Source organism: Oryctolagus cuniculus, chromosome 20 (assembly GCF_964237555.1).
Source record: "Oryctolagus cuniculus chromosome 20, mOryCun1.1, whole genome shotgun sequence".
In the NCBI taxonomy this organism is placed as follows: domain Eukaryota; kingdom Metazoa; phylum Chordata; class Mammalia; order Lagomorpha; family Leporidae; genus Oryctolagus; species Oryctolagus cuniculus.
Genome location: NC_091451.1, coordinates 22,653,677 through 22,679,872, shown reverse-complemented (window position 1 = coordinate 22,679,872; position 26,196 = coordinate 22,653,677). Strand labels below are relative to the sequence as shown.

Here is a 26,196-nt window from a genome sequence, read left to right as displayed (position 1 = left end):
ATTGTGATCCACGTGGGTGGACCTGGCAACAGCAGGCCTCCCGCCCTCTTGGTGGCTCTGTCCATCATCTTTTCTCATATGTCCACTGGGGCCGAGCCCAGGCTTGGCTGTGAGTGCTCAGGTGCTGTGGGGGCCCTCTTGCTGGTGTTGTATTTTCCTCTGAGTCAGGACCAAACCCAAGCCCCCCAAGCAGGTGACTGTGAAGAGCTGCCACCATGTTCTTCTCTCAAGGTGGTTGTGCTTCCGGTACGAAGTATTTCAGTGATGGGTGAAGTCAGTTTTCCTCTGCCCGGTTCTTCCATTTCACTTCCCCCCTTGGCAGAGTATCCTCAACCTTGGAGCAGAAGACCAAAAGCAAAGCACGACAAACATAGGTTCTATCACTGCAGCTGGCTGCAGCCAAAGCATTGCTCAATCCAAACCGCTGGGCTGCTTAACTTGAAGCCACTTGGCCATCATCCCTACGTTTGGCTGCTTCCGCATGTCTCAGAGTTGAAGTCCAGGTGCAGTTTTCTGCCAACAGAATCTGGAGGCCGTTTGTTCCTTCTTGATAAGCTGACTGCACACCAACTGTCAGGTCAGTGACTGGAGGGCTTGGGACGAGACAATGGCAATCTCTCTCACCTGAGAAGAACGATGAAGATGTTAAGACTTGTGCGAGAAAATCAAAGATCCATAGCTAAAAAGAGATGCTATGATTCCTTCAGGCATTCATTCTGAAAAATACTTACTGAGTATCCACTATGTGCAAGGCATTGAGCTTGGCACTACTGTGGGGAGGGGGTGCAAAGGCGTTTGAGACAAGAACCTTCCCAGGCATGTGCAGTGCAAGATAGAGCTAGACAGGGCCACCCCTAGGGTGAGGGTCCTGGGTCAGTTGTTTGGCAGCTCCCCTGTTCATATAAACAATTTGAGTCCCTCTAAGTCAGAAGGTGGCACCATCTTGGTGGGCCAATCTCACATGCCCCCTGGAGAGATACACGGGACAGGCCAGGGGAAGTGGTCAGCTCCTGGGATGACCAGGAACACATGAGCATGGAAGGCCCTTGGGGCATCTGGCTGGGTACAGGCTGGGTGGAGGATAAGAAAGCATCACTAGGGTGGAGGAGGAGGAGGCAGCCGGGAGTGTGGGGTCCTGGTCTAGGCTCTGTGAGCTGTGCTTGGACAGCACCGTCTACTCTCAGATACTGAAAGATGAGTTAGAAAAGCTGGAGGTGGGGACTCTCAATAGCCACCAGACGGTGGCACTGCCAGCGCATGTTTAAGAGCAGCACTGGGGGCCGGCGCTGCGGCTCACTAGGCTAATCCTCTGCCTTGCGACGCCAGCACACCGGGTTCTAGTCCCGGTTGGGGCGCCGGATTCTGTCCTGGTTGCCCCTCTTCCAGGCCAGCTCTCTGCTGTGGCCCGGGAGTGCAGTGGAGGATGGCCCAAGTGCATGGGAGACCAGGATAAGTACCTGGCTCCTGCCATTGGATCAGTGTGGTGCGCTGGTCACAGCGCACCGGCCATGGCGGCCATTGGAGGGTGAACCAACGGCAAAGGAAGACCTTTCTCTCTGTCACTCTCTCTCACTGTCCACTCTGCCTGTCAAAAAAAAAAAAAAAAGAGCAGCACTGGACACTGGAAAGGACAGTCAGGGAGATGCACTGGGAGTCCAGGAGAGGGTGGGGTTTCTCCCCTGGACTCACGTATGGTCTGGGGAAAAGGCCCTTCCAGGAGTGCAGGATGTAGGAAGGCAGCAGAGTCATGGGGAGAGGTGGGGAAAGGGGAGATCTGGAGGGCCAGGGCAAGTTCAGTAGATTCAGGACAACTGAAAGGCCACGGGGGATGGGTGTGGCCTCGTGGTTGGGCCCCCTGTTGGGACACCTGCATCCCACACGGGAACACCAGGGGTCAGAAACTCAACCTGTGTCTCCTGGAGCCGTCACCTGTTGTCTCCCATGACGTACATTGGCAGGAAGCTGGAACCGGGGGCAGGACTTGAACTCAGGCACGGTGATATGGGATGTGGGTGTCCTAAGCGGCATCTTAACCAAGTGCCTGCCCATAATCATGGTTTCGGTTTCATATCTAAAAGCTCTTTGTCTAATCCAAGCTCAGACAGATTTTTTTTGGTATGTTTTATTCTAGAACTTTATGGTTTTAGCTATTATGTTTGGAGCTATGATCCATTTAACAATCTTTTCTACTGCAGTAGAATACACAGAAGAAAAAATTAACCATTTTAATCTTTTCTAGTGTACTGTTCAGTCACATTAAATATATTTACACTATTGTGCAGATAACACCACTTTTCCCAGGACTTTATAGAAAATATGTATTTATTAGGAAGGCGGAGTGAAGGCGGGAGGTGGGAGAGAGATCTATCTTTAGTACACTCCCCAAATGGCCACAACAGCCAGAGCTGGGCCAGGCTGAAGGCAGGAACCTGGAACTCCCTCCAGCTTTCCTCTATGGGCTCAAGTACTTGGGCCCCTTCTACTGCCTTCAGGTACATCAGCAGGGAGCTGGATTGAAAGCAGAGCAGCAGGGACTCACACTGGTGCTCTGCCACGGGACGCCAGCATGGCGAGTGGTAGCTTACTCTGCTGTTCCAGAACTTTTCCTCTGGCCCATTTTGAGTGAATTTTATATGCGGCATGAAGTACGAGATGAGATTCATGTACGTTGCCTGTGGACGTTCAGTTGTTTTAGCTGCATTTGCTGAAAAGACTATTTCATTGTCCTATCATCATTGTCAAAAATCAGTTGGATCTGCATCCTTTCAGTTTTGTTGCGGGGCTAGCATCTCAGAAACCACGGGCCAGGGCTGCACGGCACCGTCTGAGTGCTGTGACTTCAAACTGCCAGTTTGTGAGCTCAGTGATGGGAAGTGGTTCCAAGGTGTGTCGGGTGGGAGGTGAATTGGCTGTGGTTAATCCACGGAGGAGGGGCAAGCGAGACAGGCCAGGGGAGGAGCGGAGCTGTGACTTTGACTTGAAATGTGCCAAAGACAAGGTCGTCTGGGATTGGTCTGGAGGTCATTCCCGCTATAACACTTCCACCAGTGGGGCTTAAGGCAGAGGGAGCCCTTTAATAGCCTACCATTTCTATAGCGCTAACAGGCACTGTTGTACGGATTTCACATGCATGGATGCACTGAAGTTGCCCAACAATTATTAGGATGCTATTGTGAGACACTGCTGTTCTTATTCCCATTTTGTAGATGAGGTAGCTGAGCACAGGAGGGTTAAGCACCTGGCCCCAGGTCACATAGCTGGTAGGTGGTAGTGAGTGGCAGAGTTGGGACATAAGTGAGATCAGTCAGCTACAGAGCCTCTGCTGTCTCCAAATGGGCCCCCTGGCCACTCTACTCCTCAGGACAACTGCTGCCCACAGCCATACAGGTCTGAGCCTAGGTGAGGTGTCGCTCCCCGTCTTCGCGGAGGAACGACACAGGACCCTGCGCTGTTCTTTTGTCTGCTCGGCCCTCCCCGGGTTTGCTGCTGGTTCTTCCCGGGTTGGCTACCGACCCTTCCACCTCTGTGGAAGGGCGGTTCCCCCTGCCACTTTCCCCACTTCCGCGGGGGAGCGGCACACCGCCGGCCGGCTCTCTCGGGGGCTGCTCAGGTGTTCCTTCAGATGTTCCTCTTAGATGTTCCTGGTGCATGTTGTCTCTCTCCTCCTTTATAGTCCTCTTCCACCAATCCCAACTCTGCTACCCACACGCCGAGTACGCTGCTCTCCTGCAATCAGGAGCAGGTCCTGCTGTTTATTGGTTGAACTGGAGGCAGCTGTGTAGAAGCTGTTTCCTCCTCTCCCAGCGCCATATTGTGGGAGAGCAGATGCATAGAATAAGTCTTAATTCCAGTAACAGTCTAGTCCGAGTTGCTCCCCACAGTGAGGTATTTCAGAGGTTGTTGAACCACAATCTGGTGGCCAGCCCCAGTGCATTGCTTGATTTTGTAAATGAACTTTTATTGAAGCAATCATGATCATGCATTTAGGTGTTGCCTGTGGCTACTCTTCATGCTACAAAGGCAAAGACATTTCCTATCTGACTCATTAAAAACGTATTTCATTGTTATTAACACAAGGTGATGACTGAAGGTCCAAGTTCTTCAGGGGAGAGAATGGAGAGAAAAGGATCAAAGACACTGGCAAGGGGCTGGCATTGTGGCACAGGGGGTAAGTTGGTGCCTGTGACACAGGCATTCCATATGAGCATGGGTTCAAGTCCCAGCTGCTCCACTTCTGATCCAGCTCCCTGCTAACGCACCTGGGAAAGCAACAAAAGATGGTCTGGGTGCTTGGGTTCCTGCCACCCATGTGGAGACCCAGATGGAATTCCAGGCTCCTGCTTTCAGCCTGGCCCAGCCCTGGCCATTGCAACCATTTGGGGAGTGAACCAGTATATGGAAGATTTTTCTCTGTCTCTGTTTTTCCTTCCCTCTCTGTAATCCTGCCTTTCAAATAAAGTAAATAAATAAATAAATCTTAAAAAAGAAGGGGTTGGCATTGTGGCACAATGGGTTAAGCCACCGTTTACGATGCCAGCTTCCCAAATTGGAGTGCCAGTTCCAGTCCCAGCTGCTCTGCTTCCAATCCAGCTCCCTGCTAATGCACCTGGGAAGGCAGCAGAAGATGGACTAAGTGCTTGAGCCCCTGCTACCCATGTGGGAGACCAGGATGGAGTTCCTGGCTTCTGTTTCTGGCCTGGCCCAGATCTGGCAGTTCCAGGCATTTGGGGAATGAACCAGTGGATGGAAGATCTCTCTCTCTCTCTCTCTCTCTCTCTCTCTTTCTCTGTATCTCTTCCTCTCTTTCCCTCTCCTATGTAGCTCAGCTTTTCACATAAATAAATAAGCAAATCTTTGAAAATGGAATTAAAAGGTAAATTTATTTTGGTGCAAAAATTTTTGAAACCCATGCCTAAGTTTTTCACATGTATTTTTCATGAAATTTTTTTAAAGAATTATGTTATCCATTTGAAAGAGCCACAGAGAGAGGTAGAGCTAGAGAGAGAGAGGTCTTCCATTCTGCTGGTTCACTCCTTAAATGACCACAATGGCCAGAGCTGAGCTGATCCCGAAGCCAGGAGCCAGGAGTTTCCTCCAGGTCTCCCAGGCAGGTGCAGGGGCCCAAAGCCTTGGGCCCTCTTCTACTGCTTTCCCAGGCCACAGCAGGGAGCTGTATTAGAAGAGGAGCAGCCAGGACTCAAACTGGTGCCCATTTGGGATGCTAGTGCTGCAGGCTGGGGCTTTAACCCACAGCGTTATAGCATGGGCCTCCATGAACATTTTGATGCCTCCTCTCATGCATGGCTTTTGACATTTTTTTTGCACCAAAATAAACTTTCAACACAATTTTCTACAAACTCTTTAGAATACTCTTGTACCAAGTCCCCACAACACATTGCAGGAGTCTGAGGTAGAGTAGTGAGGCCCGGGGCAGGATTCCCGCTGCGGGAGAGTGGTATTGAGGAGCATGTACTTGGAGTTAGAGGAGAAGGTACGCAGAGGCCCATCATGAAGGGCCCTTGATGCCTGTGTAGGAGTTAGACTTGCATCTTAGGGACCGTGGGGGTTTATAAGAAGCAGTGGTGTCACCTAATCAGATTTGCACAGTAGAGTGCTCCAGTTGCAGTGTGGAAAGTGGGGAATCAACACATGTTAGGAGTGGCTAAAGACATGCAGTGGGCTGATCGAGTAGATATCAAGAAGGCCAAGCCACTTGGACTTGGGAATAGATGGGATAGAAAAGAAAGAGGACGGGGCTGGCACTGTGGTGTGGCGGGTAAAGCCGCCGCCTGCAGCACCAACATCCCACATGGGTACCGGTTTGAGTCCTGGCTGCTCCACTTCTGATCCAGCTCTCTGCTATGGCCTGGGAAAGTAGTGCAAGATGGTCTCAGTCCTTGGGACACTGTGCCCATGTAGGATACCTGGAAGAAGCGCCTGGCTCCTGGCTTCAGATCAGCCCAGCTCCAGCCATTGTGGCCATTTGGGGAGTGAACCAGTGGATGGGAAATCTATCTCTCTCTGCTTCTGCCTCTCTGTAACTCTGTCTTTCAAATAAATAAATAAATCTTAAAAAAAGAGAGAGAAAGAGGAGATGAAAAGGTAGGTGGCAGACAGCTCAGTAGATGATGGTGCCATTCCTACAGCAAAAGATTCGGGGGGGGGGGGTGTGGGTATTTTTTTTTTTTTTTAAGATTTACTGACTTGTTTGAAAGAGTTACAGAGAGGGAGGCAAAGGGAGGGAGGGGGAGAGGAAGAGAGAGAGAGAGAAGTGAGAGAGAGAATCTTCCATCTACTGGTTCACTCCCTGAATGGCTACAAAGCCAGATTGGCCCAAGCCAAAGGTAGGGCTGGGCCAGGCCAAAGTCAGGAGCTTCTTCTGGGTCATCCACATGGAGTGCAGGGGCCCAAGCACTTGAGCCATCTTCTGCTGCTTTCCCAGACCCGTAAGCAGGAAGTTGGATCAGAAGTGGAGTAGCACGGATGTGAACTGGCACCGATATGGGAGGCCCACTTTGTAAGTGGCGGCTAAACCTGCTACCCTACAATGCCGACCCTGAGGTGGGTATTTCTGAGACTGGTGGAGGCAGGCGATGAACACATCTTTGGGTGTGTTGGCTCTTTGAGTCACCTCTGGGACAACTACTGGAGAGGTTTGTGGATCTGTGGTCAAGGAAAAGGATTTGGGCTACAAATACAAACGTTTGAGTGGTCGGTATGTGGACTGTATTTGAGGCTATTGGAGTGGTAAATATTTCTCAAGACAGGTCTGTAGAGTAAGGGGAGGAGGGAGGCCAAGGTGAAATCCTAGGACGGCATCAGTGAAGGGAAGTGGGCAGGGGGCACAGTGAAGCACATGAGGACAGAATGTCCACAGAGACAGGGGAAATAAGAATGTCACAGACATCACGGGAAGAGAGGGGACACGTAAGCAAAATAGCAGAATAGTCAAGAATCAGTGGGAACTAGAATACATTCTTTCCTTGGGCTCTCCACTGTCCCTAGCAAGGGAGGCACCAACAATCTGGGGTGAAGGAGTTTCAGAGGAGTGGTGGTGGAGGCAGCCATAGTTAGGTGGAAAAGTCTGACTGAGAGATGAGGAAGCATAAGTAGCAGGTCCAGCCAACTCCTGGGATGGCTGTGAGGGGCAGGCACAAAGACAGAGGGGCAGCTGGGGGTGGGTGGGGGGACCTGGGGCTGAGGGGGAGGCGCAGAGACAGAGGGGCAGCTGGGGGTGGGTGGGGGGACCTGGGGCTGAGGGGGAGGCGCAGAGACAGAGGGGCAGCTGGGGGTGGGTGGGGGGACCTGGGGCTGAGGGGGAGGCGCAGAGACAGAGGGGCAGCTGGGGGTGGGTGGGGGGAGCTGGGGCTGAGGGGGAGGCGCAGAGACAGAGGGGCAGCTGGGGGTGGGAGGACCTGGGGCTGAAGGAGGGTTTCAGGTACAGGAGTGATGTGGGCACGTTTAGGTGTTCACGGGAAGGAGTCAGGTCAGAAAGGGCGAGGGTGAGTAAAAGAACATCTTGAGCAGGTAGCAAGGAGGGGTCCCGCTCATGGTAGGAGGCTCAGCCACTGTGTTGGGAAGGGTCAGAGAGTTCCCACTTGGTGGTTCTATGTTGTCCTCTAAAATTGATGGGGGCTGGGGCTGGCACTGCGGTGCCGTGGGTTAAGCTGCCAACTGTACCGCTGGCTTCCCATATGGGTGCTGGTTCGAGTCCCAGCTGCTCCACTTCTGATCCAGCTCCCTGCTACTGTGTCAAGGAAAGCAATGGAAGGTGGCCCAAGACCTTGGACCCCTGCACTCACATGGGGGACCCAGATGAAGTTCCAGGCTTCTGGCTTTGACCTGGCCCAGCCATGTGGGGAGTGAACCAGTGGATGGAAGATTATCTCTCTCTTTTGTTCTCTGCAACTCTGATAAACAAATATTTAAAACAATGAAGAGAAGAGTGAGGTTGGGGTAAACACTGATGAGTGTTTGATGCACTCTAATGAACGAATGAGCCGGTGAGTGAGTGAGAGAAGGAATGACCAACTCGTGACTACTTTGGCGCATTCTGGGACTACTTTGCTATAATCCTGGAAACTTGAAGGAAACACTAGGCTAGGAGAAGCCACCTTATCAGAGTGCAGTGGCCTCAGGGTCAGATGAGCTACACGTGGGCAAGCTTAGCCTGTCAGAGTCACCATTTGTGTTCTCTAGACCGGCACGGATTCAATACGGTGCTGCTCACTACTTGGAGCCCCTCATCACCTCCATGTCCAGTCCAAACTGGGATGTGATGTCCAAGTGCAACACACACTATTACTCAGGACAACAACACCTCATTTAAACATATGGATTACATGCTTTCATGCCGAACTATTGGATCTACAGGGTCAAAAAATTGTTAATATTAATTTCATCTGCTTTATTTGCTTATTTATTCACTTTTGATATGAGGCCACCAGAAAATTTGAAATTTTGAATGTGGTTGGCAGCACTGCTCCCAGTCCTGGTCAGTAGCATCTGTAGTCCAAAAGGAAGCCTTATGCACTCCCTGTATATTGTCCAAGTTCAACCAATACATTCGTGAATGCAGCCATACTGCTGAACTTCCACATGTACCTGTTGTTCTAAGTAAAATTTGGTCCCTAAGGGCTTAAGTTTCCTGTACATAGGAAATGCTCCTAAAAAATTCTCCTTCAGTCCCTCTGAGGATTATAAAACCTCCCAACTGCCCCACTGGCAAGGTTCTTTTTAGTTTTTATTTTAATATTTATTTATTTGAAAGGTAGAGCAACAGAGAGAAGGGAAAGACACACACAGAGAGGAAGAGAGATCTTCCATCTGCTGGTTCATTCCCCAAATTCCTGCAACAGCCAGGTCTGGGCCAGACCAAAGCCAGGAGCCAGGAACTCCATCTAAGTCTTTCATATGGGTGCAGGCACCCAAGCCTTTCGGCCATCTTCCATTGCCTTCCTGGGAGCATTAGCAGGAAGCTGGATGATAAGCAGAGTAGCCGGCACACTGACATGGGAAGCTGGTGTTGCAAGTGGCAGCCCGACCGCGGTACCACAGAGGCAGCCCTGGCCCCGCAGGTCGGTTCTGCCCCCTTGAAATCACACTGATGATGGAAGCAGGTGTGCATTATTGCCCTCGTTACCACGGTTGGCAAGCAAGAGCCTGACTTCAGCCTGGGATTGTAGCAGAAACCTCCCCTCCATGAATTAACAGTGATCTGAGTTGTTTTCTGCCCAAGTTCAAAGAACATAATAGTAAACAGAGAGCTTACCTTGGACTAGGCATGGTAAGGAGAATGGAGAGGTTCCACAGGTAGGAAATGGCAGAGGCTGGGTCTGAACTCAGCTGGTCTAGCACGATGATGCGCACCTTCCAACCTAGCTGACCATGGATCAGGAAACAAGAAGAGAGAAGCCTTGCTTAACTCACCTTACAAAAAACCACGGCATAGGCCAGCCTGCCATGCTGTGCCCTCTTTGTGCACTGGACATTCAGCCAAGGCTAGCTGTATTAGCAGAGGTGCCCACACTGCACAACCGGCTAACTTGGTGAGGGTCTGAGGACCTCATCCCAGACCTGTGAAGTCAGGACTCTGGGAATGGGGCCTAGAAATTTGTATTAATTTTTGTTCCCAAATAGATAAGGTTACTAGTACTTCACATAATGGCAAATACAGATAAGTACCTTGTTCCACAATCTGATTTGAACTTGGACTTCCGTGTAACTACTGGCACAAAATGGAAGAAAGGCAGGCACGAAGAGGGTTGACTTCAGGCAAGAGGAGGATTGACTTAAGCACGTCAAAGACGAGCGCCTGGCCTTGGGGGCTCCTTGGGTGGACCTAACATTTGTGCACTACTCTCTAGTCAGCTTTGCAACTTTCAGAGGGCTGGGGCCTCCTACCCCTCTCGGCCCAAGGGATGAGCGCCGCTGCCCAGGGCAGATGCTGGGGCCTCTACAGCGGGTGAGTAGCATCGCACACAAGGTCACGCACTGACTCTGTCCTGCTTCCTCCTCCTAGCCTGTCAGTGTTATGATGTATCCAGCCGGTCCAGGATCTGGTGACTCCCCGGAGGGCTTCCCAGAACAACCAAGGCTCCAGCCACAAATCGGAAGTTGCACAGCTCAGACACTGGGTACTGACGGGGGGACGACACGCTGACCTCTTCCTGCTGCAGGCGGTGGTGGGTGTGGGAGGGAGGCGGCGCTCAGACAGGTCTTGCCCAGCACCGGGGAAGATGGGGGGACTGGTCTCCCTTTAGTGGCAGGCTCCAAAGTTTAATCTCGAGATACCGCAAGGTAAACAAACCACCAGTCGGACTTGCCCCTGGCTTGGCAGAATTGCTTTCCTTCTGAGACGCCCTTACCAACGGGGCACGCTCTGTCTTCCAGGTTAGGAGCGAGGGTGGACTCCTATCGTGCCCTAGAGTCTGAGCTGGGGACGGCGGCAGAAGCAGGAAGAGGGCGGGGTGGGGACAAACTCTCGGTCCTCCCTGGGATGGGAAGGGCTAGAATACACCAGTCGGGGTGAGGCGTCGCCCTGAGGGAAGTCCAGCCCGCCTCCATTTTGCAGGGAAGAAAACCGAGGGGCCAGAGTTTAGTCAGCGGCGAAAGTGACAATACAACTGTGGCTTCTGAAAGATACGACAAAGGCTTCAGCGAACCCCTTCCTGTGAAACCCGCGCCCTCATTGGGCGACTCGGAGCCAGGCCGCACCCGTTGCCATGGCAGCGGGTGCGCGCACTCCGGTACCTTGCGCTCCCAATAAAGTTGTTGTTGAAGCTCGGGCGGAAGAAGCCGCAGCGGCACCACGTGGCCAGGCTGGGGGCGGGATCTGCCGAGGCGGGGCGGGGCCGGGCCAGGGGGCTGACCCGGCGGGCGACGGAGGCGGAGGGCGACGGATGCGGGCGCGGGCGCGGGCGCGGGCGCGCGAGGCGGGCCATGATCGCGTCTTGCTTGTGTTACCTGCTGCTGCCGGTCGCGCGCCTCTTCCGCGCCCTCACAGGTACCGGCCCCGCGTCCTGACAGGCGGGAGCCCGGCCGGGGCGGGGCCGTGCGGGGCAGCGCTGGGCCTGGGGCAGCGGGCGGTGCGCCCTGCTTCGCGACCACCGTCCCCCGGGCAGTGCCCACGTGTGGGGATGCCGTCCCGGACCCGCGGGGTCCAGCGAGGCCTCAGAAGTCCCGGGCCCGGCCGACGGCCCCTCCTCACGTCTGTGGTCTGCTGACGTCGGGCCACGGTTAACCTGGAGCCGGGCAGGGGAAGGGGCGCGCCCGCCTGTCCCTGGGAGTGCCCTGGCTGCGGGGTCCGGGAGGGTTGGCAGCTCCGGGCCGACGCAGAGGCAGGGCGGCCCTGCGGGACCTACCCGCCTTCGCCTGGTGAACTTCCGCCCCGTTCACAGCTGACTCTGGGCTCTGCTCAGGGACAGGGACACGTGGACATGTCAGCGCTGGCGCCTTGGCCGGGTGCCCGCGCCCCTGTGCCGGGGAGGGGCGGTGCCCTGCTCCGGAGAAGAGGCAGGGTTATTACTTCACTTTTTCGCAATCTGCCTGCTTCCCCGTCCGTGGTCTTTGACATCCCGCGGGGCCGCCAGACTTCTGCGATTTCGGAGCAGGAGCACGGGCTACTTTCTCAGCAGGCGGGGTCCCGCTGTGCGGTCCGTGTTTTCCTTTCTGGAACTTAACGCGGTGTGTGTGTGTGTGTGTGTGTGTCATTGCTAGCATATGTTTCAGCGGAAGCTTTTTCATTTCGGTTTTCCTGTGTGCCTGCATTACAGCGCAAGCTTCGGCAGGGCTGGGCCAAGTCCGTTCTGTGCAGCGTCTCTCCAGCGCCAGTGCCCTGCCTGGTAGAGAGCAGGTACCCAGTGAACTCGGGCGGGAATGCAAAACTCCCCAGAAGTCGTTGTTTACAGGAACTAAGCCTGCTCCTTCAACCGCCGCTGTGGCTGGAGCTGCACCCGCGTCCGGAGCGGCAGCCTTGTAGCAAACACTAGTGACAAGAGCCTTGTGCTTGTATTAGCTGTGCAGATTTGGTTTTTAGATAAGATTTTTTTTTTCAAAGAAAAGCATTCTATTTCTGAAAAACAAAGCACCACCACCACCACCAAAACAACAATAAACAAAAAAACCCCAAAGCTGCCAGATTTGAAAGCTGGTAGCCTCCTGCATGGAGGACGGAGAGCCTCTGCCCTCTGTTATACACAGGGCACAGAGTGGGTCCCTCACACCAACACCTGCGACCCAGCCTGTGGGTTTAGAGCAGGCGCCATTGTCATTTTGGGCTGGATCACTTGTTGAGGGTCTGCCTGTAGCCCTGTCTGCTCACCTCTGGATGCCCGCAGCACTGCCACGGTTGTGACAGCCACAGTATCCGTGGACATTGCTAAGTGTCCCCTGGGGGCAAAGTCACCGCAATTCACATAGGCCCTAAATAAGACTTTTGAGTTATCTTTCAATATTTAAGCCATTTTGAGGTTTTTATTGCCTTTAAATATAACCGCCAGTACTCATAAAGCAATTCTGTGGAGACTGTGGGTCCGCTGTGTGTGTGTCGCCTGTCCTGTGCTGTGACTCGGTGGCTTAGGTGGGGAGGGGTCTGCTCTCGCTGATATGCTGGGCTCAGAGTTTGGGGACTCTGCCCTCTCGCCTGTTGGCTATCATTTGTGGCTGCGGTAGCCGAGCGGTGACAGCTGACTCTACTGTCGGTTGTTGGCACCTTCTGGGTTACAGTCTCTGAGGTGCTGTGGAATGGGAAAGCGGATCATGGAGCAGGAAGATTTTACGAGTGGAGTAAAGAGCTTTGAGAAGAAGCCTTAGGGCCTTCACTCAGAAGTCAATTGTTTGGATTTGTAGACTGTCTACTCTGGGGCATGTATATATATATATATATATATATATATATTTTTTTTTTTTTTTGCAGTGAGTGCTGTCATAGATTTGGTGACTCAGGGAGCTTGGAAAGCTCCTGAGGGCGATCTTGTCCCCATCTTACAGTCAAGAGTGAGGGGCATTGTCGGAGATAATTATTGTTGGAGATGTTGGAGTTAATTTCAAGGCCGGACCATACCCTGTGGTTCCGACTCATGGCTCCCACGTCATGTGATTCTTTGAACCAGAAGGTTGCTGTTAGCGGCCGTGTTAGCGTGCACACAGAAGGGGCGTACCTCTGTGTGCCCATCAGTGTCTTGGATTACACGGGACAGCAGTCTTTCACTGGGGCACCGGGTGAATATTATTTATGTGTCAGGTCCCTACCGGGTAAATTAGGGGAAGCACTCAGTACAGCGCCTGGCACTCAGCGTGCACTCTGCCATGATGGGGGTGGCCCAGGCATGAAGTGGGCAGGCTCAGCGACGGCGCGGACATGAGCCAGGTGGAGGGGTGTGGGTTGTGTGATGCCACCTTCTTACAACCTGGTGTTTTACCTTTCCTCTTAGATGCTTTCTTCACATGTCGGAAAAATGCTCTCCTGGCGAAGAGCACGGCCCCCCAGTTAGAGGGCGACTTTGCCATGGCCCCTCGGGGCACGGACCAGGAGGAGTGTGAGGGCCTGCTGCAGCAGTGGCGAGAAGAAGGGGCGAGCCCGGTGCTCTCGGCGGCCAGCGAGGGCCCCCTCGCGGACAAGGGGCTGGCGCAGAGCAGCCTGGCTCTCCTGATGGATAACCCTGGGGAACACGACGCTGCGTCAGAGGACAAGTGGTCCAGCAGGCAGCTGAGTGACCTGCGGGCAGCGGAGAGCCTGGAGGAGCCTTTCCCCGAGGTGCTAGAAGAGGAGCCGCTGCCAGAGGCCGGGGGCCCCCTGTGGACCGCCATCCCCGTGCAGACAGGCCCCCAGTACGTGGACTGTGCTGTCCTCCCCATGGGTGCCCCCGCCGCTGAGCAGTGGGAAGAGGACCCCGCGGTGGTGGCCTGGAGTATCGCCCCTGAGCCTCTGCCCCAGGAGGAGGCCACCATCTGGCCCTTTGATGGCCTGGGGCAGCTGCAGCCTCCCCCGATGGAAATCCCGTATCACGGTGAGTCTGGCCGTCAGCAGGCCGAGGGAGCTGGTGCCGCAGAGGCTGTCGGCTCTGGGAAGAGCTGCTGCCGAACGGCAGGTGCCCGGGCGGGCGGGCGGGGAGCTGGGCCACTGCGCCTGCTCTGCCTTCCCCAGAGGTGGGAGGTGCGGGGGAGCGGGCTGAGACCTGGCCCTGGTTCTCCTCCTCCACGCTCCCAGGGCTCCCTGCGGGAGGAGTGGGGGTCTCAGCCTCCCCCATCTGCCTCGGCCAGAGTGACTCCCGTGGTCTTTGTGATACACGTTGGGTGTCCTCTTCGATGTGAAGAGAGGATTCTGTGGCTCACGAAGGCTTGAAATCCACTGTGCTGCCCCACACTGTAGAGGACATGGGGGGCACACTGTGGGCTCTGGCCCCGGGGACTTTTCCAGCTTTGGAGGTCAGCCAACACCCAAGGCTGAGACGACCCCAGGAATGCCCTGGATGACTGATGCTCCAGAGACTCCTGGGTTGATGGAAAGTGAGGGGTTGTCGGGCTGTAAGTCCTTACTGAGCATCTACTAGGTGCTGTGTACGGGGGACGCGGTGGTGAACAGGCCAGGATTCTTTTCTGGCTTGTGTTGCTACTCTGGCATGAGAGTGTCCTTGGAGCCCTGGCCCAGTCACCGCAGAGAGGGACAGGTGATAGGAACAGAAGAGCTTCAGGCCCCATCAAGAATGGAGAGGGCGGGGCCGCTGGATCGCGCAGCTGTGGCCTTGAACTCTCTTCCAACCTCTTTGCAGAAATCCTGTGGCGCGAGTGGGAGGATTTCTCCACGCAGCCAGACCCGCAGGGCCTGGAGGCAGGGGACGGCCCTCAGTTCCAGTTCACTCTGATGTCCTACAACATCCTGGCCCAGGACCTGATGCAGCAGAGCGCCGAGCTCTACCTGCACTGCCACCCGGACATCCTCAGCTGGAGCTACCGCTTCGCCAACATCATGCAGGAGTTCCAGCACTGGGACCCCGACGTGAGTGACGAGGCCACGTGTCCTCTCGCGCGGGCACCGAGTCCCACCCGTGCTTGCTCAGATGACTGGTCAGTCCGTGAGTTCTGGGCTGATGCTGAGAAGAATCCGGCAAGGTGCACGTGCTTGCTGCCGGGAGGGGCCCCCGGGGACTCAGGGAGCAGGAAGAGGCAGCACACATGACGCCTGCTCAACGCACGTTGGCGGCCGTCGGGGAGGAGTTGGTGCCGTGACCCTGCCTGGGGCCTCAGGTCTGCTCCCAGAGGGTGGACGTCACACTCCGGCACTCTGGGGTGATGGCTTTCTGTGTCCATCCTCAGATCCTGTGTCTCCAGGAAGTCCAGGAAGATCACTACTGGGAGCAGCTGGAGCCCTCGCTGCGAATGATGGGTAATGCAGCCCCTGGCTCGCGTGCCGGTCTCCCCCCAGGCCTGTCTGCCCCAGTCGCACTGACGAGCTCGCTCCTTCCATGTGTGGGTAGCAAAGAAAGTAGAGGTCTGCAGGTGGCTTGTCTGTTTGTTTTTTAAGATTTATTTATTCACTTGAAAGAGTTGTAGAGAGAGGGGGAGAGAATGAGAGACAGACAGCTCTTCCGTCCCCTAGTTCCCTCCTCAGATGGCTACCATGGCCAGGACTGGGTCAGGCCGAAGCCAGGAGCTTCATCCAGGTTGCCCACGCAGGTGCAGAGGTCCAAGCAGTTGGGCCATCTTCCGCTGCTTTCCCAGGCCATTAGCAGAGAGCAGGATCGGAAGTGGAGCAGCTGGGACACGAACCGGTGCCCATATGGGGCGCCAGTGTCTCAGGCAACGGCCGCTGCGCCACCAATGCCGGCGCTGAGGTCTGCAGTTTTCAAGCCGTCCTGACACCTGTATATAGCTCTCTGATCCTTGACGTAACCAGCCTGGTAAGGCTGAGAACTGTGCCCATTTTACAGAGGAGGAAAGCGAGGCTCTAAAACTTTCTGTGTTCAAAGTCACAAAGCTGTGACGCCTGACAGGGGTGGAACTGGGGCTCCAGCTCGTTCACCTGCAGAGTCGGGTTCTTCTGATCACCTTATAGGAATCTTGCTGCATTCCCTGCCCTCCCTTCTTCCCCCTGCAGCCCTCAGCGCTCTGGTTTCAAGCATGAGGGAATCCTCTGCAGGACAAGTGTCAAGGGCAAGGGCTCCCCTTGCTGAGGGCCTGCACCTTAGACCCTGCTGGGCTCCTGCTGCTGGCTCCCAGGACTCTGACTGGCTGCTTGGTGGGGTTTTCCTTGCAGGCTTTACCTGTTTCTACAAGAGGAGGACGGGGTGTAAAACAGATGGCTGTGCCGTCTGCTACAAGCCGACCAGATTCCGTCTGCTCTGCGCCAGCCCTGTGGAGTACTTCCGGCCAGGCCTGGAGCTCCTCAATCGGGACAACGTGGGCTTGGTGCTGCTGCTGCAGCCGCTGGTCCCGGAAGGCCTAGGGCCAGTCTCAGTGGCCCCGCTGTGTGTGGCAAATACCCACGTCCTGTACAACCCACGCCGCGGTGACGTGAAGCTGGCCCAGATGGCCATTCTCCTGGCCGAGGTGGACAAGGTGGCCAGGTTGTCGGACGGCAGCCACTGCCCCATCATCTTGTGTGGGGACCTGAACTCTGTGCCCGATTCGCCTCTCTACAGCTTCATCAGGGACGGGGAGCTGCAGTACCACGGGATGCCAGCCTGGAAGGTGATGTGCGGCGGGAGCACGGTGCAGGGAGAGATTCGGGTGTTGACCTCCGGTCTGCCTCTGTGGCAGGGACCTGGGGACACCTGTTCTGGCTCCCTCCTGCTTTCCCTGGTCCGGTTGAGTAGCTGTGCCCAAGTCTGGCAGTTAGGAACCGCTGAATATCTTTGGCATTTTGGAATCCTCTCTGGTTTTTATCACTACTTTTAATTCACCCGTAATAAATGTACTACATAGCTGCGAGAACCCAAACATTGACAGGGCTAAAGCCCCCCGTGGTACCTGTGTTCCCTCCCCTCGCCTTGTCGAGTCGAGGGATGACCGTTGCAAGCTTGGTGGCCTTCGGCCAGTTTGTTCCTATGCATTCAGAGATATATATGTTCCTATGATGTTGTAACCGAGATTGACATTTATGAAGTACTTACTGTGTGCCAGCTGCTGCTTTAAGCGCTTTACCTGGATTAACTCATTACTTTTCACAATTGCCTCCCTTGTTTGTGCTTTGCAGGGAGGAAGCCGGAGAAGTGAAGTAATTTGCTGTAGGTAACGCAGGTCGTTAGGTGCGGAGTCAGGATTTGTAACCTGGCCAGGTGGTCTGGCCGCTGAGATCTGGCCTTTAATTACTGTGCTGTGTTTGCTTCTGACAGCTGATATGTAGTCCGCCACGTGTGCTTGTGCTGTATACACGAGATACCTACTGTGGTTTCATTTGTAGCGAGGTTTTTCTTTCTCGTAGCATTTTGCACTTAGCTCGCTCTCATTCCTTTTAACTGCCGGATCTCATAGTCTTAAACAGAGTGTGCTGATTGTTTTACAGGTCACAAGTGCTTGTTCCCCTGTTTTGCCCTTACTGGTCCAACTTACTGCTGAACTTTTGGCCGGGAGAAAGGACGCGGGATGACTGGACTCTGGTTGGGCACTTTGGGCTTTATTTTAGTGAGGTTTAGTGCCGGTGGTGTCCAGTTGCTGTGTGTGGAGAATGGGCCGGCCCTGCCTAAGGGAGCTGTGGTCACGGAGCTCAGGGAGAGAACAGGAGTCACTGCACGCCTGGCTCGGCAGAGGCACTGTTAGGCGTGGGGAATGAGCGCGCTTGCTCCGAAGCAGGAGCCCCGAGTTCGAATCCCTGCCTTCACGCCTGGCGCGAGTCACTGAGCCCCTGAAGTGCCCTTTGCCTCATCTGTACATTGGAGATGTTACTACCCCGCTTTACGGTGGAGGATATTGGACCGGGGAGTTAACTGACTTGCCCAGTCACACAGCTGGCGATGGGCATTGCACTCCAGGTCTCTCTGACCTCAAACGCCATTGGAGACCCCTGCCCAGCCCCCAGCACCGAGCTAACGTCTTGCACATAGTTGGCACGCAACTATTTGTTGGTTGTTGTTAAATGAAATAAAAGGAATTGTGCTACACGCGTTGGAGGTACGCCGACGACTGATGCTGCCGACTGTCTCCCCTGCTGCGTTCTGTCCGTTCGCAGGCTGCTCGTCGGCTTTGCCCGAGGATGGTGACGTAGACACGGTAGAGAGCTTTGGCGTGTTTCCCATGCGGTCTGGCCCTGTAGTTCCCAGCGCAAGGCTCCAGACCTTAGACCTTGATCCGGAAGATCCAGAGATTAGGGTCCAAGCTTCCTGTTGCAGCGGAAGCCCCCGAGGGCGGGTCCTCCCCGAGGAGCACGGCGTGTGTCTTCTGAGGGGAAGTTTCGGGCTCGCACGTTCATGCAGCCCCGTTCCCCTGGGCTCACCTCCCTCTCCTCCCCTTCATTCCTGTCTCGTGGACGTTTCAGCGTTTCCAGCAAGAGCGTAGTGGTTTCGAGTAGCTCCTTATTTTTAACCTTACCCTGGGACTTGCTGTGGCCTGCTTGTCCCTTGTCTGTAGCGTGAGTTTACCATGGCCTGCGTGTCCCTTGTATGCAGCGTGTGATCACGTGTGTCTGTGTGTGTCCGCACATCCTCCAGCGTGGGCTGGTGCTCCCTTGCGGGCTCGTGCCCCTCATTCCCGCCCTGCTCCTCGCTGCAGGTGTCCGGGCAGGAGGACTTCTCCCACCAGCTTTACCAGCGGAAGCTGCAGGCCCCGCTGTGGCCTAGCTCCCTGGGCATCACGGATTGCTGTCAGTACGTCACCTCCTGCCACCCCAAGCGAGCAGGTGAGCACGCGCCGGCGTCTGCGCGGGCTGAGTTGTCAGGCCCATTTTGGGAGGAAGCCGGCGCCTGGGTGACGAGAGCCAGCGGAACCCGACCCCCCCCCACTCTCTGCGCAGCTCCCCTCTTCCTCTCTGCCTGCCCCACGGTCACCCGGGGAGACGGCGACTTTCCCCGCGGCCTCGGGGCTCCTCTCCTTCACCGTGCGGCCTTTCCCGGTTCACAGGGAGACTGAAGTACGGCCGGGACTTCCTGCTGCGTTTCCGCTTCTGCAGCGTCTCCTGTCAGCGCCCGGTGGGGCTGGTTTTCATGGAGGGCGTGACGGACACGAAGCCAGGTAACGGGACGGGCGCCGCGGTGTGTGCGTGGGGCGGCCTCCAAGCCTCTCCTCAGTAGCCCTGAGGGCTTGGTACAGAGCCGCAGGCGGTCACACCTGTGCGTGGCCGGGCAGGCGGGCCGAGAGCTGGTGCTCGGTGGCCCGGAGGCTTTGAGGAGGCTGCCCGTGGGCACCGTGGAGTCGGGAAGGGAGACGCCAGGGGCCTCGGGCTCTGGAGGGCGCCAGTGGTCCTGGTCGTCGCAGGAAGTTGTTCCTGCGGGGGGAGCTTCCAGGCCGAACGGAGCATCGTCCCGTCACGTCTCCGAAGCCTCTAGGAGAGCGGAGCAAAGAAACCAACTCCATCTTTGACCAAACGAGATGGGCAGACGGCTGAAGGCGGGAACAACCGCGACCCCATGAGTGGCTGCGGGGAGCGCGGGCGCCACGGGGCGGCGCTGCGGAGCTCACTGGGCCATCGCTCCAAGCGAGGCACAAAGCTCAAACAGCCCAAGCCAGGAGCCCAGAACTCAGGTCCAGGTCTCCCAGGTGGGTGGCAGGGACCCAGGTACTTAAGCCGTCACCTGCCGCCTCCTAGGATGTGTCAGCAGGAAGCTGGAGTCAGAAGCAGGGCTGGGACTTGAGCACAGACACTCCAGGAAGAGACACGTGGGTGTGCTGAGGGGCTTCCTAACTGCTCTGCCAAGTGCCCACCCCGAAGTCAAGTATGCTATAATCGTGGCAATAGCAATACCAACAACCAGCATGGCCATACTGTGGGATTCCCACGTGCCCACGGCTGGGGTGAATGCTGTGTGGGTTGAGCTCAGGCAGGAGAGCAGTGCTCAGTGTTCCAGGATCACAGGATCCTACGGAGGAGTGGCGACAGGACCCCACCGAGGTAATTCCATGTTACCAAAAAGTTATTTTGAAAAATCATTGCTATACTTGAGTGCAGCATAGAATAACCATTTCAATTCAATAGCAAACAAATTAAACCAAAAGTCTCTAAAATACATACTGACAGTCATGTTGTAAGTAGGAAAGAGTTCATCTTTGGAGGGAAAATAGCCAGTTCACCAGCGGTGCAAAATAGTAGTAGCATTTCCCAACGTAGAGACGGGGCTTGTGAACACGCCCACTCAGCACATACTGCGAGTGTCACCTCACCTGGGGCTGACCAGTGCCCCCTGGGGAAGCCTTTTTAAAGACTCCAAGCGTAAAAACTATCACTGGGCTGGCGCTGTGGCTGTGGCATAGGCAGTAAAGCTGCTGCCTGCAGCGCCAGCATCCCATATGTGCGCTGGTTCAAGTCCTGGCTGCTCCACTTCTGATCCAGCTCCCTGCTGTGGCCTGGGAAAGCAGCAGAGGGAAGAAAGGAAATACTGTCATCTGAACGATTAAACTTTGTTGTAAAAAACAAATCTAAGCAAACTGAAGACTAGCTAGGAAATAATAATGATATGTCCTATGTTTGCGAGACTTGCTAAAACTGCTCATTGAAAAATGCATAGAGTGAGATACAAGATTTAGAATCATAGCATGAGTAAATCTGGAAGGATGAAAATAAGTGAAATAAGCATCCAGTTCAAAAAATTAGAGAAAAGGAAAGAAAACAAAAGGAAAAACGATTAAAATGGAGATAATTGAGAGAGCAGAAAAGCAGTGGCATAAACTCCAAGGGTTGGTTGACTGAGAACCGGCTGCTGATGCACAAGCGCCAGCTAACCTACTTAGCAGGGAAACAGGGCCTGAGAAGTGTCCAGGTGCAGAAGGAAGAAGGCTCATACGGGGTTTCTCTGCTCAGCTGAGTGCAAGAGGAGTGGAAAATGTGGATGGCAAGATGGAGTTAAAAGAGAAGTTTAGTTACTGCTAGCATTTCAAAATTCATGCATGTTTTTGTGTAATACACATTTTCCACAAACTTTTTGAAACCCCCTCATATTCAATTAATGTGATGTATTACATGAATTGATTTTCAGATGCTAAACTAATGTTATAGTCCTGGGATAAATCCTATGTGGTCACCATATATAATCATTTGTATATTTTGCTGGGTTTGGTTTGTTAGCATTTTGTTGAGAACTTCTGCATCTGTATTCATAAAGGACATTGATCTGTAGTTTTTCTTCTTTCTTTGAAAGGCAGAGTTACACTGAGAGAGGGGGGAGAGACAGAGCAATCTTTTTTGTAATTTATTTTATGCAAAAAGTAGAGTTACAGAGGGAGAGAGAGACAGAGACTGCGAGATCTTTCATCACTGGTTCACTTTGCAAATGGCCGCAATGGGTGGAGCTGGGCCAATTTGAAGTCGGGAGACGGGAGCTTCTTCTGAGTCTCCCACATGGGTTCAGGGGCCCAAGGACTTGGGCCATTCTCTACTGTTTTTCCAGACCATTAACTGGGAGCCGGATTGGAAGTGGAGCAGCTGAGACTCGAACCGGGGCCCATGTGGGATGCTGGCACCATAGGCAGAGACTTAATCTACTATGCCACAGCACCGGCCTCATACAGAGAAATCTTTACTCTTCAAAGGGCTGCAATGGCCGGAGCTGGGCCAGACCAGAACCAGGAGCCAGGAGCTGCTTCCCAGTCTCTCACATGGGTGCTGGCATCCAAGCACTTGGGCCACTGCTTTCCCAGGCGCATTAGCAGGGGGCTGGATCAGAAGTGGAGCAGCCAGGAATTGAATCAGCACCCATAGGAGATGTTGGCGCCTCAGGCGGCAGCCTTACCACTAGGTCGTAGCACTGACCCCTGATCTATGGTTTCCTTGGTGATGTTTTTGTCTGATTTGGTATCAGAGTAACACTGACTTTGTAGAGTGAGTTGGGATGCGTCTCTTGCTGTGGGAAGTGTTTGTGAAGGATTTGCACCAGTTCTCTTGCAGGGGCTTGGTAGAATTCACCAGTGAAGCCATCTGTGCCTGGGTTTGTTCTTTGTGGGAAGCTTTTAAATTTCTAACTCAGTCTCCTGCTGAAAGCCTACTCAGATCTCCTGTTTCTTCTTAAGTTAGTTTCCTTGTTTGTGTTTTTCCAGAAATTTGTCCATTTTACCTAAGTTATCTAATTTTTGGTTGTTTACAGTATTCATGTAGAGTTTTTTGACTTCTATATGGTTTGTAACTAAGGCCCTGCTTTCACTCCTGATGTTATTGAGTATTTTTTCTTCTAAGGGGCTGCCAAGTTGATTCTTGTTACCCTAATGATGTCAAGTGTGTCCTCTCTTCTCTCCTTAGGTTGGTAACCTTTATGTGTGTGTGGGGTACATACATGTGCTGTGTGTGTGCACATGCATTCATGGGTACTTACAGACGCACCATGGCTGGCCTGTGATGGAAGATCTCTAGAGGAATGCGCCAGGAGTTTGATAGCACTGATGCCTCTGGGGAGGAGAACTGAACAGGAGCGAAACTTCACTGATATTTTTTTCTACATTTTGATTTTATACTATGTAGCTGTCTGACCTATTCCCTAAAAAAAAAAAATTTTTTTTAATTAATTAACTAATTAATTGAATTACAAAGCAGGGGCTGAGCCAAGGGAGACATGTCTAGGTGAGAAGCCTTGATGGCCGCCCTGGGGAGGTTCCTGACCTCATTGTTTTCATTGTTTTCTTCCTGTTGGCGCCCCTGTGTCTCTCCCTTTCCCCTTCTGGATCCTTCTGGAGCAAGTCAAGGATCCGAGAGGAACTGCAGGGTGCGGTTCTGACCTGCTTCACCGTCGATGGTGATAAGACCTTCTTCTCTCTGGTCCTCTGCAGAGCGACCTGCTGACTGGGCCGAGTCTGTCCTTGAGGAAGACACATCTGACCTTGAGCCTGTCTTCCCCAGGTAACCCTACCTCCGCCCCTGCCTTGGTGTGAGAGAGCAGTTCCCCTCGGTGTCTGGGGACGAGAGAGCGATTCCCATTGGTTGTCTGGAGATAAGTGAGAGAGTCTGATTGGCTGTCCTGTGATGAAAGAGTCCCATTGGCTATCCTGAGACAGATCTGCAGGAGCACTTTGTGCTGAGCCGCGTCTTTCTAATACTTGCTAGGCCGTGTGTGCCACCTTTCCCTGGGGGTAGAGCCTCACAGCAGGCTTGCTGGCCCGTGGCTAGGGCACATCAGGTGTACGAGATGGTAGAAGTGAGGAGTGTCAGGGGGTCTCAGCCTATCTGTTTTTAGGCTAATTCCAGCTAAAGTTGCCAGCCTTTTATCAGCATGGGAGGGAATTTGCTAGGGTTGCCTCATTTGGGATCTTCCCTTAAAAAAGATGCAATAAACCCCTGGGGCAAGTGACCTGGGGAAGACAGAATGGTTTCAGCTGACTGCGGCTCCCCTTCCCGCCCCCCAGGACTGCAGGCACCATCCAGCACTGCCTCCACCTGACCTCAGTGTACACCCATTTCCTGCCCCAGCACGGCCGCCCAGAGGTCACCACCATGCCCTTGGGCCTGGGGACAACAGTGGACTACATCTTCTTCTCGGCGGAGCCCTACGAGAGTGGGAACAGAACTGGTAAGTGCAGCGGGGGCTGGGGTCCCAGAAGATGAGGAGGGGAGGGTGGGCACCCGTGGCCTGTAGGGCGTTCTGGGGGCCCAGGCAGCCAAGGGGCAGTTTCCCAGCAGCCTGGCACTGGGCATGCTTACCTTTCTCCCCACAGGCCAGCTGCCTGCCTTGTGTCTTTGCTTCCTGGAGCAGCAGGGAGAGGGTGTAGGACAACCACTCTCCACCCCTGGTTCAGGTGTAAAGAGAGCACTGGGAGGTGGCCGCGCTTCTTCAGTGGCGGCCAGTTAGTGAGGGACGAGGCTGTGTTGGAGTCCCGTCCCCCCCCCACCCCCCCGCGCCCCAGCTCCCTCCTTGCCTCTGTTTAAAGGTTTCTGAAGTGTCCGCGTTGGTTGCCCGTGCTTAAAACTCAGGTTTGATATAGACCACCTGGATCTCCACTGGGTCCTGGGTGCTGGGCTGGGCATGTGCTCCTGTGTGCCCACACTCTGAACCTGCCTGTTCCAGTCGTTGATGTCAGCCCGGGCATCTCTGAGAGCCAGAGGGCACAGGAGGCAGGAGGGAGGGTGGGCCGCCAAGGGCACAGCCCGCACAGAGCGTGGTTGCCTGGAGGCGCCGCCTGCCGCCTGCCGCCCTGTGCCCCGTGTCTAGCTTCTGGTTTGTGCCCCCCAGACCCCAGGCTGTATCGAGATGGGACTCTCAAGCTGCTGGGCCGCCTCTCCCTGCTCTCGGAAGAGATCCTGTGGGCTGCCAACGGCTTGCCCAACCCCTTCTGCTCCTCTGACCACCTCTGCCTGCTAGCCAGCTTCGGGATGGAAGTCACCGCCCCCTGATGGGCTCCCAGGGGAAGAGAGCGTCTCTTCCAGAAGAGCTCAGTGGATCAGAGACTGGAAATACCCCTGCTTCTGGAAACTTAGAGCCAAGAAACTCATGTCCCCTGCCCTCCCCTGCTGGTCCCTTCTTCCCACCGTTAGGTTCTCTCCGGGCCTGCCTACGCTCTGCCCGTGGTCCCTGCCCCCAGCCTCTTCCTGATCCTGTGCCGCACACTCAGTGAGTGGCCCCGGAGAGGCAGAGGGGGCCCCTTCCTTCCATGTATCCAGCACTCTGCCTTGATTGTTAATTACCAGGGTTGCGGGAGTTCTAGATCTCACTGGTTATTTGCTTTCAGGCTGTTTCTCGGGCGCTCCTCCTGACCCGACCTGCTCCCTGCCTCCGCGACCCCTGGCCCAGCCTCTTGGCAGGCGTGCGTGCGCGAGCTGCTGCATGTGTCACATGTCTGTACTCTTGGGGCAGGGGGCAGCCCGCACGGCTCTTCTTGCCCGTGCCCAGCCCACTTTCTGCACCAGGGCCACAGCCCAGGGGCAGGATGAGAGCGTGTCACAGGGGCCAGGACCGGGGCCCTTCTTCCTCTCCTCCTGGGCTCTGTGAGGCGTGTGTCCTGCCAGCCAGGCCAGGCTTGTCTGGGCTCTGGGAAGGAGGGCCCCAGGGCCTGGAGCAGCGCCTTCAGGGATGCACCTGCTCACAACTCCGCACGGAGCTGGCATGACTTCTCCAGGGCGAGGCCCTTTCCCAGGCGGCCCTGAGGGAGGCGGAAGTGGAATCCCCGTGTGGAGTTGGGTGGGCCGAGGCAGTGCCTGAGGTGTCCACTCTTTGAGGATGAGGAGGAAGAACCCCAGGACACTTGTCTCACCGCGGCCTGCAGAGCGGATGGGGCGGGAGTCCCAGGAGGGGAAGGGCAGCTCGGCCCTGCTGCACTCTGCCAGGGCTGTGGTGCTTCCCCTGCACACCAGGGCCTGGTGCCCGCCCCCTCCTCCCGCCACTCTGCGCTGCCTCCTGCCATTCACGTCCACTTTCTCCAGCGGAGCCTGCTTTAGCTGAGGCTCAGCTGGCTCAGCGGAAGGGTGGCCTGGGGTGGAACCAGGACCTCGAGGGCTGCTCAGTCCAGCAGGCCTCGGCTGCTCGGTGCTGCTGCTGCGTTCACTCCCCTGACCCAGGGGTACTCCCTACTTGCCCCTCCTCACACCCCTGACCCAGCCTCGCCGTGGGCCCCGCTTGCTCTTACAGCTGCCAGCCCGGCCTCTGCGATGGACTGAAGAGAATGGCCAAGGGCCTGAGTCAGGGGCAGCACGCCGGAAGTTAACGTGCGTTCCTTTCTTTGAAAGCCAAAGACCCGGCTTGAATTCTGTTACATTCGTGGTTCTGAGATTTCCATGCCTTGGTTCTGGGGAGTTTGTTTTTCCAGGGAATTGATTTTTCTATGTATGTGTATCTTTCAGTTTTGTTTCCTAGGGAGTAGGCATGTGCCTGTCTGAGCCCCAGGCCTGTCTGTCCACAGCGCCCCCTTCACTCTGTCCCCAGCACCTCCTGAAGCGGCCTCCAGACGGTGCCTCTTGCTTCTTAGGACGGGGGCCCAGCTCAGGAGAGACAGCCTGGAAACGGCTAATGGTGGCGGAGGACAGGAGCTGAGATGTGCTTTAGTTTGCTTGTTTTGTTTTGGAAATGAAATAGGGGTTTTCAATGGTCATTTAAGCTCTCTTTTTCCAAATAAAGGTTTGCCTTTTTGCCCCTA

The 26,196-nt window shown here is 54.9% G+C and overlaps 1 protein-coding gene across 6 annotated transcripts; it reads left to right on the top strand.

The window, feature by feature from the left end:
• The first annotated feature begins 437 nt into the window (after nt 1–437).
• On the top strand, nt 438–26,196 carry ANGEL1 (angel homolog 1). 6 transcript variants are annotated; one of them, XM_051825986.2, is made up of 11 exons: nt 438–577; nt 10,022–10,136; nt 13,434–14,009; nt 14,772–14,998; nt 15,316–15,385; nt 16,256–16,689; nt 18,706–18,832; nt 19,054–19,164; nt 22,903–22,972; nt 23,476–23,639; nt 24,300–26,196. In XM_051825986.2, exons 2-11 carry the CDS (start codon nt 10,034–10,036, stop codon nt 24,458–24,460), a joined length of 2,043 nt encoding a protein of 680 aa, XP_051681946.2. In that variant the 5' UTR covers nt 438–577; nt 10,022–10,033; the 3' UTR covers nt 24,461–26,196. The 6 variants fall into 6 exon arrangements, with proteins under 6 accessions (XP_051681946.2, XP_008270225.2, XP_051681948.2 ...); XM_051825988.2 differs by lacking the exons at nt 438–577; nt 10,022–10,136 and adding exons at nt 11,032–11,237; nt 11,775–11,854; XM_008272003.4 differs by lacking the exons at nt 438–577; nt 10,022–10,136 and adding an exon at nt 10,848–11,005.

Coding starts and splice junctions, on each gene's coding strand:
- ANGEL1 (XM_051825985.2), top strand. CDS start 13,080: ATGGCTCCCACGTCATGTGATTCTTTGAACCAGAAGGTTGCTGTTAGC. Junction 15,386..16,255: donor GCCCTCGCTGCGAATGATGG/GTAATGCAGCCC, acceptor TTTTCCTTGCAG/GCTTTACCTGTTTCTACAAG. Junction 16,690..18,705: donor ACGGGATGCCAGCCTGGAAG/GTGATGTGCGGC, acceptor TCCTCGCTGCAG/GTGTCCGGGCAGGAGGACTT.